The 8997-nt window shown below is 50.0% G+C and overlaps 1 protein-coding gene across 2 annotated transcripts; it reads left to right on the top strand.

Annotated features, from left to right (window-relative positions):
• Positions 1-395: 395 nt before the first annotated feature.
• Positions 396-8709, top strand: zbtb1 (zinc finger and BTB domain containing 1). Of its 2 annotated transcripts, none has more exons than XM_033648846.2 (2): positions 396-560; positions 2683-8709. In XM_033648846.2, exon 2 carries the CDS (start codon positions 2687-2689, stop codon positions 4730-4732), a length of 2046 nt encoding a protein of 681 aa, XP_033504737.1. In that variant the 5' UTR covers positions 396-560; positions 2683-2686; the 3' UTR covers positions 4733-8709. The 2 variants fall into 2 exon arrangements, with proteins under 2 accessions (XP_033504737.1, XP_078029725.1); XM_078173599.1 differs by lacking the exon at positions 396-560 and adding an exon at positions 990-1069.
• The last annotated feature ends 288 nt before the right edge of the window (positions 8710-8997 follow it).

The raw sequence follows: 8997 nt of genomic DNA, 5'->3' as shown, positions 1-8997 counted from the left end.
AGCCTTTAGAGGGCGCTGCTTTCACTCTGCTACCTGTTCACCTGTTTACCTGTGGAAGGTCACACACAGGTGTTTCTCACTCTGTTGTTGCTGCTGTCTCAACTTTATTACAACCTGCTGCAGACTGAGTGTAGATTTATATTCATCAGTTTGAATATTACATTTATTTGGACTGGATTCAGTTGGATTGACAGCTCATTACATGATGATTTTATTTACATGTTACACAACATCCTGTTTGAATCAGGTTACCCATGACCCAGACTTTGTTTCACTCGGACTTTAAATCACTTTGGGATACTGGTCTGCGTTTGTTTTATTTTGAAGGTCAGCAGTTTGGGCGGAAGTCTTTTATTTTGTGTGTCGGTGTTGACGGAGCGGCAGTCTGTGCGGAAGTTCTTTCATCCTGCAGGAGGAGGAGGAGAAGAGGCTTCTCCTTCGTCTCAACAGTCCGCCTCAGCGCAACAATCCTCCGGAGAGGAACCGTCCGGACCCCCGGGGGACATCCACACACCCGCCGCCGACAGCAGCAGCCTCTCTGCCGGCCTCCGGTACCCACGGTGAGTCGACGGGTCTCTGCCCGGCCCGCAGAGCCGCCTGGCTTGGAAAACTAAAGAGAAATCCCCGCGGCCTGCTGCTCTCGGTGCTAGCTGAGTGCGGGTGGCAGTGCGGGGGTGGCGGGACTGTTTGCGGGAGAGATATCACACAGCACCGTCACTACCATGCATTTACAACTACAACATCCGGTCTGTGCTTTCAAAATAAAACACGTACAAATCAAATCAACTGTTTAACCCGTGTAGAGAAGCTTTGAATGACCACACAGACCGTGTTCACTGTCGTAAGTTACATATAATTTACCGTGTGTCCATTCAGACAGTCTGCACTGCCGTCTTTTGGTCCGTTTAAGTCCTCATCGAGATTTATCCTTTTTATTTTGGAGCTGTACCCGCGGTAACTTCCGGTCTGTTCGGTGCTAGCTGCCGTTAGCTCGACGCAGCTAACCGCTGTAATCTCCATTTTAGCTCCTGAGAGCAGCCGGCCTCTCCCTTCTCTCTGCTGTAACACGGTATGTTCTTCACGGTGTTCACACTCACGGCCTCTCACGGCTCTGTGTCGGGGCTGGAGAGGCGGGTCTGTCGGTGAAAGTCCCCCCGCAGAGCCGCGGTGGTCCCGCGGGGGCGGACGGTGAGCCGAGCCGCTGCAGCTCAGTTACAGTAAACTGACTCACTGACAGCACGGCTCTTATTTTACACCAGGCAGAAAGAGCTCCATCACACACCGTCAGCGTCCACCTGACCCACACACTCTGTGGGCTCTGTTCATAGTTACTGCTGTTAAACTGTCTGCTGTGACCTGGGTGAGACTCCCAGCTCTGTTTGGGTTCAAACTTTACACCAGATATTAATGTAGAGCCCAACTGCAACTGTAACTGTAATCTAACTGTAACTATAACTGTAACCTTGCTGTAACTACAACCTAACTGTAACTATAACTACAATGTAAGTGTAAAAAGATGTTACCTGTTAACCAGCTGTAATCTAACACTAACCTAACTATATAAAGCTGTAACCTCAGTGTAACTGTAATCTAATTGTAATCTTACTGTAAAAGATCCTACAGTAACAGTAACAGTTCTCGCGCCACACTGTGAAAATACTACAGTGAAAGTTCTGCGTTCAGAACGTGCTGACGTGACAGTGTGTGATCAGCAGAGTGCAGGTGAAGTGTTGATGATGTCAGAGGTTTATTGTTGATGTTTGTGACGACGACTTTTACAGCTGAGTTTATTTAGCGACACATTCGTCCTACAGTTAGGCACAAACATCCAACACTGACACACCTAACCTGTGAGATAGAGGAGGAGGAGCAGGACATGGAAATACTCAAGTAAAGTACAAGTACCTTGAATTTGTATTTGAGTAGATGTACTTAGTTACACTCCAACGCTGCTGGTTACATGAAGCTCCTGTCAGATAATAAAACAAGTCTGAGCTGAATGTCATAATTCAAACTGAAAGGCTGTGTGTGTAAAAGTGTTTCCCTGTGATGGAAACAGAACGTTACACTGACAGTGATGAACAGACTGTCATGGCCGACACCTGATCCACTGAGTCTGAGTCTGAGTCTGAGTCCACCACAGTGGGCTGAATCAGTGTCAGTGAGATGAAGAGTCTGCAGCAGCAGCAGTGACAGCTGATAGTCTTCACACAGTGTGTGTGGTTTGTATTCTTACAGGATGTCACACACCAAACACACTCTGTCATTCATCTTTTCCCTTCATCACACACAACTCAGCTCAGACACTTTCACACTCACTGACTTTATGTTAAGACTAAAAATCAAAGATCCACGCAGCCTCCTCTGTGAGCACAGAACCCTTTATGAGACACAACAAAGTTCAGTCAGGTTGATTTTCTGCTCAGATGAATGATCCAGTCTGAGACGCTCCTGCTGCTCAGAGGAGCCTCTGAACGACTGAAGTCAGATCTCTTAATTATTCAGGTCTGATCTTGATGAGTCATAGCAGGACTGCGAGCTGGGCCGGCCTCGCTGAGCACAACCAGCCCAGCGTTATGAAATACTCTGCAACGCCATAAAAGTTGACCACAGAGAAACCTCACAGCAGAAAGAATGCAGCCGTTTAATTTCTCTCTTCATGTCTTCCTCTGATGTCTGCAGGGCGATGGCGAGGCCGAGCCACAGCGATCATGTCCTCCAGCAGCTCAACAACCAGCGGGAGTGGGGCTTCTTGTGCGACTGCCTCATCGCCATCGGTGACATCTACTTCAGGGCGCACAAGGCCGTCTTGGCGGCCTGCAGCTCCTATTTCAGGATGATGTTCATCCGGGACCAGCAGGGAGCAGGGCGTCTGGACCTCAGCAACATGCAGATCAGCGCCGAGTGCTTCGACCTCATCCTACAGCTCATGTACCTTGGACGCATCGTGGTGGGGAGCTACGAGTTTGAGGAGCTCAAGGCCTCCATGGCGTACCTGCAGATGTACTACATCCCTGACTCGCTGGAGGATCTCAGAGACATCAGGAGCTCCAACCTCACGCCATCATCCTCAGCCTCCTCCTCCTCCAGTTCCTCCACCGGCCCTGCCGGCGGGAAAATGATGTTTGGAGTCCGCATGTACGAGCAGCAGAGACCTGCTGTGCCTGATGTGGAGCATTTACCAAAAGCTGTCAACAGCAGCGCCGGGCGCCCCGCTGTTACAGCGACCGTCAGCAGACCGGTGATGGCAGAGGAGGTGGTCGCCACGCCTCTCATAGTGGTGCCGCCAGTGGTGGACGGTGTTGCTGATCAGCCATGTGACTTGAGAAAGAGGCCCAGCGGCAGGAGTTCGGCTCTCAAAGACCGTCCTCGGTTCGGCCGCACCTACACCTGTGATGACTGCGGCTTCGTCTTCAGCTGTGAGAAACTTCTAATCGAACACATCCTGACCTGCACCAACCGAAAGGCCTTCCATCAGCCCAGAGGGACCATCGAAGCTGACAACGAGTCCAGTAAAGCTGAGAGCTCCACCTCCGAGAGCATCGAGGAGCACAGGGTCGTCTGTAAAGGCGAGGAGGACTGGGCCGAAGCCAAGGCCGACTCTGACCTCACCATTAGGTCGGTGGCAGCTGGGACAGACGGCGAGCCCGGGTCGACCAGGAGTGTCTCCATCAAGACAGAGCCAGAAGAAAGCATGTTCCCTGAGATAGAGGTGGTCCGTGTCGGTGAGCACGTCAGTAGAGACTGTAGAGCACGTTTCAGTGACACCACACGGAAAAGCTCGCAGACGGAGACAACTGGATCAGAACGTGAACCGGAGCCTGGCGTCTCAGGTTTGGAAAACAGTAGCGAGCCTTTTGAAGGTCACATGTCCAGCAGTGACGATTCACGAATCCCGGCAAAGCTTCGTAAGGTCAAAGACGAGAAGCAGGATGCCGACTGCACCCCCTGTGAACTGTGTGGCGCTCTGTTAACGGAGGAGGACAAGTCGTCCCACTACCTGTCCAACCACATGGGTCATATATGTGCCTGTGGGAGGTGTGGACAGGTGCTGATCAAAGGCCGCCAGCTCCAGGAGCACGCAGAGCGCTGTGGCGAATCTCAAGGTGGTGAATCGGAGGAGGACGAAGTGTCCCTGCTGGAGGAGCAGCAGGGGATGGAGGAGGGCCTGCTGGAGGCGGGCGACCTGGCCTGCCCTCACTGCGGTCTGCTGTTCCAGAATGAGAGCCTGGCACTGGAGCACGCCCTGTCCTGCCACGACCAGGAGCTGTTCCGCCCGGTGCTGCTGGAGGAGGGCGGGGAACCGGATCACCGCCGCAAACACTTCTGCAGCATCTGCGGCAAAGGCTTCTATCAGCGCTGCCACCTGCGGGAGCACTACACCGTCCACACCAAGGAGAAGCAGTTCACCTGTCAGACCTGCGGGAAGCAGTTCCTGCGGGAGCGCCAGCTCAGGCTGCACACCGACATGCACAAAGGCATGGCACGCTACGTGTGCCCCGTCTGCGACCAGGGAACCTTCCTCAAACACGACCACGTCCGACACATGATCTCCCACCTGTCGGCTGGGGAAACCATCTGCCAGGTGTGTTTCCAGATCTTTCCCGGCGGAGAACAGCTGGAGAAACACATGGACGTCCACCTGTACATCTGCGGCGTCTGCGGAGAGAAGTTCCGCCTCCGTAAAGACATGAGGAGCCATTATAACTCCAAACACACCAAGAGACTATAGAACCCTCCAGAACGTCCTCTGCATTTATACCATAGTTTGTTACTAAGAAAAGCCATAAATGTGAGAACAAATGTATGCACTTGAACACCAAAAAAACTTTTAATCTGCACTTTTAAAGTATATGCATAACTTTACGGGGCGTTCACACTGCGAGTAGCGTGGCTGATGATGTTCTGACGCTGATGGCGACTGTGCAGCAGCTTCTTAACTCGTTAACGTTGATCACAGTGTGACAATCAGGATTTTATGATAAAAGTCAGAATCAGCTTGTGTTGTTGAAACAGTCAGGATCAAGTTCAGAAGCTGTTGACTCTCAGATGAGCAGCTACAGAGCTGACCACATGTTTATGATTATCCATATTTATAACAGAGCTGAGGTCTTATGTTCAGGATGATGCGTCACAGAGTCTGAAGAGATTCTTTGAGCTGTCTAAAAACCCAAAGAAATCAAACTTCACTCCTTCATCAAAGGAGTCAGAACCAGTGACCAAACAGTTAATGTCGAGTCAACAGGAAGTGTCGGCACGAGAATGTACCAAAGTGAAGACACAGATGGACGAGTCAGATGAACTCTGGATTTAAGACACTTTGAGACTTTAATGATTTCTTTTTGTTGGTGTTTCTGAACTCGTCTCCGCAGGTCGATGACAGAACTCCCACCATGTTTGGTTCATGACGGCGTTGCTCACAGTGTGAACGCTGCTCAGATCGGCAGCAAACTCCAAAAGAATCCAAACTTGACGCCTCCTCAGGAAACAATCATGTAAAAATATATTACAGCTACTTTTAATACTGTACCATCAGGCCTCATGTCCACCGAAGGGTTTTTTATCAGCCGAATACGCCGGGCGCTCCTCAGGAAACAGCTGGGGGCGCCGGAGCGCTTTGGAGGTGTCTCTGCAGCTGAGACACTTTGGTTGCGTCTGGTTACTATGAATCAGAATACAGGGTTCCCACGGTCATGGAAAACCTGGAAAAGTCATGAAATATCACAATCACATTTTCCAGGTCTGAAATTAGTCAAAATCAGTGAAAGTTTTGAAAAAGTCCTGGAATTTTGTTGTTTGTAATGAAGCTGTCAGATTATAGAGATGTGACATAACGGCGAGCTTATTTTCTGTAGCTGTCGACGTAACGTAGCTCCAACACGTGTCAGTGTGCGACATCATTTCGTTCACTGTGTTCATTCTCTCCCAGGGTCCGTCGCTCTCTTCCTGTACGCCAGCTCGCTGAAATCATGTTTGAACAGAGTTTGAATCTGATGTTTGAAAATGCAGAGCACGAAAACAAAGATCTTTATCAAGGGTCCTTAAAGTCCTGGAAAAGTTTTGAAATGTTGTCCATGACAGTGTGGGAGTCCTGGGAATATTCACAGGAAGTAAACGTGTCGGCAGAAGGTAGAATCCTCGCTCTGGATGAGAGGATGGAGACGCCGCTCTGTGAACGTTCATGGCAGGAAACATTAACACAGTAAACCAGGGATGCACCCGTGCGGATGTTTTCAACCGATAATTTGACGTTTTTTTTATTTTACCAAGAAGCGTGTAACCGTCGGCGCAGCGTTGTCTTCCTCTGGAGCTGTGACAGACGTCCTCGCTGTGACATGTTTCACCCTCCAGACAGCGTGACGCAGTTGTTCTTCTCTGTGTTTATTGGCGACTCAAAAACCAAATTTTAAGGTACATGTAGCTCCGCCCACTGTGTCGCTGTGTAGATGCTGCCTGTGTTAAGTCAGTGAAAACAGTCTGGCTTCGTTTTATCAGCTGCAATTTTAATAATTGGAGAAATGCATAATTATAAAGACGTCCTATCTTCAGCTGATAAACCTGGTGCATCCCTAATATGAGCAGATTTCTCCTCCACTGTCGTTCAGCACGTCAGATGTGACGGTTTGTCTTCGTGGTCGTCGTCGCTCCTCCGCTGTGATTGGACAGCTGGGTAAAAGTGACGGTGACAAGCGCTGCGTTTTTACCCAGAGTTGAACATTTGTCAGCTCTCAGTGCTCAAAACAAACGGACAGTGTTCAGCGCCTCGTCACACTGCTGGCGTTTGTAGCACACCGTAAACACGTGGCGCTCCCATCACAGAGAATTTAAAGATACACTGGTCTCAAGAAAAAACTCTTTGGTGGACAGGGGCCGTCACGGGTGTGTAGAGCGGCGGCGTGTCTGTGATCAGAGACACAAGTTGTACCTGAGAAGACGGCGAGTTGTTTTGGAGTGAGCTGTCGGAGGGTCAGAGTGCGGCGGAGCCTCAAGCTTTGACTCAACGTTTTCTAGCTTCGATGTCCAGAATACTAACGTCACGCCGAGTTCCTCGTGCTGTAGTCAGAGAGCACGTTCGGTGGAAAACGGTTCTGCTTGCTGTTTGTTCGATGAGTTTGAGACACGCTGATTCAGACTGTCCTCTCGTCTCCTTCAGTTTTTGTTCGGCTTAACTGTCACGATGACACGCTGTCCAACATGCTCTGTGATTGGTGCCTTTACTGTAACGGTGCACACGAGTTCTTCACAGTGATGCATGCTGGGGGACGGACGGCACAGTGAGACTGTCCCTGTTTCAAAGTGAATATTTAAACTTCAGATTGTGGAAAGTTGAACAGTAAACACTAGAGACACTCGGCTGAGTGGAGCCGACGTGTCGACTGGGCGGAGCTGATTCTGATCCAGCCTGTGGCGCTCCCTGCGAGTCGATGGAACGAGTAGTTTTGAACGCAGCGGTCAGACTCAGCTGTGGACCCTTCACAGGAAGTGGTCTCAGTATAATCCAGGAACAGTTTTTTTTATAATGGTGATCTGATCTTAGTTGACCTAAACTACACGGAGAACTCTGCAGGTTCGAGCTGAACGCCGCCTGCAGTGCGCTTTGCATGCTGGGACGTGGAGGACTGAAATATGGCAGCAAACCGGAGAACCGATCAAGTCTGACTTAGACTAAAAACAAAGTATGTTGCCTTGTTGATTTTTGGAGCTTCTTCATCCTGTTTGCTGTCACGCCTCCCCAGACTCATCCAACCAATGAGAGGAGAGAACACTCCCACCTGACTTTTAGTTCAGCTTCATTCTGATTTATGTATCTCTGTGAAAAGAATCCAAACACAACGAGTTCACCGACAGATTCAGGTCAGAGCAAACAGCTCAGTCTCATACCAACTCCTCACATACCGCTCTGTGGTCATGTGATGCGTCAGGTGTCCTCCAGCGTCTGGTGGTGATGTTCAGGGACGCCATGTCTGTTAATGCCTGTTACACGCACCGGGTCAAATAAACCTCAGCGCCGGTAAAACACCTTGTTTATTTCCTCATGTAACTAAAGCAGGTGGTTCGGTTAAGGTTTAGACAAAAACGTCATCTGTTGATTGGCTGCCGGGCGTGTCAGCACTGTGACAGGTGCCTTTCTGCCTCGGAGCCTGACGCAGAGTTCACTGACATGACGGCAGTATATGAGGAGGTGGGATGAGAACTCAGCGAAGGTTTGAAAACAGGACGTCACGCTTCCAGCTCATCTGTTGCCTTATGACTGTGTCAAGTTGTTTTTCACTGCAGATGCATTCTGGACGTTCAGGGCTTTTACGCAGGACCACAACACACGTCCAGAACCAGACCTGAACAAAACCAGTTCAGACGGCCCTCATCCAGTTTCACACAGACTGAAACCAGTTTAAAACCAAACTGAGCTGAGTTTCTGCTGCTGTCCATGTTTCACCTGACGCACCTGGACGTCAGTTGGTCTGTAGATGAGCATCACGCCGTCACTTCTTCAGAGATGTGAAATTGTGGACCTGAACAAGGCGCTGGACTCAGGAGGTCCTGCTGGACAGAAACGTTTGACCTTTAAATGATGTCATCACCTGGTCAGCTGTGTGCTCTGAGGCGTCGTCAGGTGGTTTTGTTGCTCTGAATCTTTTCTCACTGATGTTCAGTTGAACTCCAGCCTTTCTCAAGCTCTTAATAAACCAAGTGAATTTCTGTTTGTCACCTGACGTCTGTGGCTCTTCTGTCAGCCTCACTGTGTCTCTGAGTCAAACCTGTGTTCTCCTTCAGGGCTCCACCTGCCTGCAGCTAGCATCTGTTAGCATGTGTTAGCATGGACATGACCTGAACATGACCACTTTCACGTCCTGTCCGGGGGGGTGTTTATAAATTGATGATAATGTCCGGTTTTCCTTGTGTGTGTGTGTGTGTGTGTGTGTGTGTGTGTGTGTTAGAGTGCGGCACGGGCCGCATATTTCTGTCCGAACCCGAACCGAGCCCGACATTATTTAA

The sequence above is a fragment of the Epinephelus lanceolatus genome, chromosome 13 (genome assembly GCF_041903045.1).
Source record: "Epinephelus lanceolatus isolate andai-2023 chromosome 13, ASM4190304v1, whole genome shotgun sequence".
Classification (NCBI taxonomy): Eukaryota; Metazoa; Chordata; class Actinopteri; order Perciformes; family Serranidae; genus Epinephelus; species Epinephelus lanceolatus.
This window is presented reverse-complemented; position numbering and strand designations above follow the sequence as displayed.

Coding starts and splice junctions, on each gene's coding strand:
- zbtb1 (XM_033648846.2), top strand. CDS start 2,687: ATGGCGAGGCCGAGCCACAGCGATCATGTCCTCCAGCAGCTCAACAAC.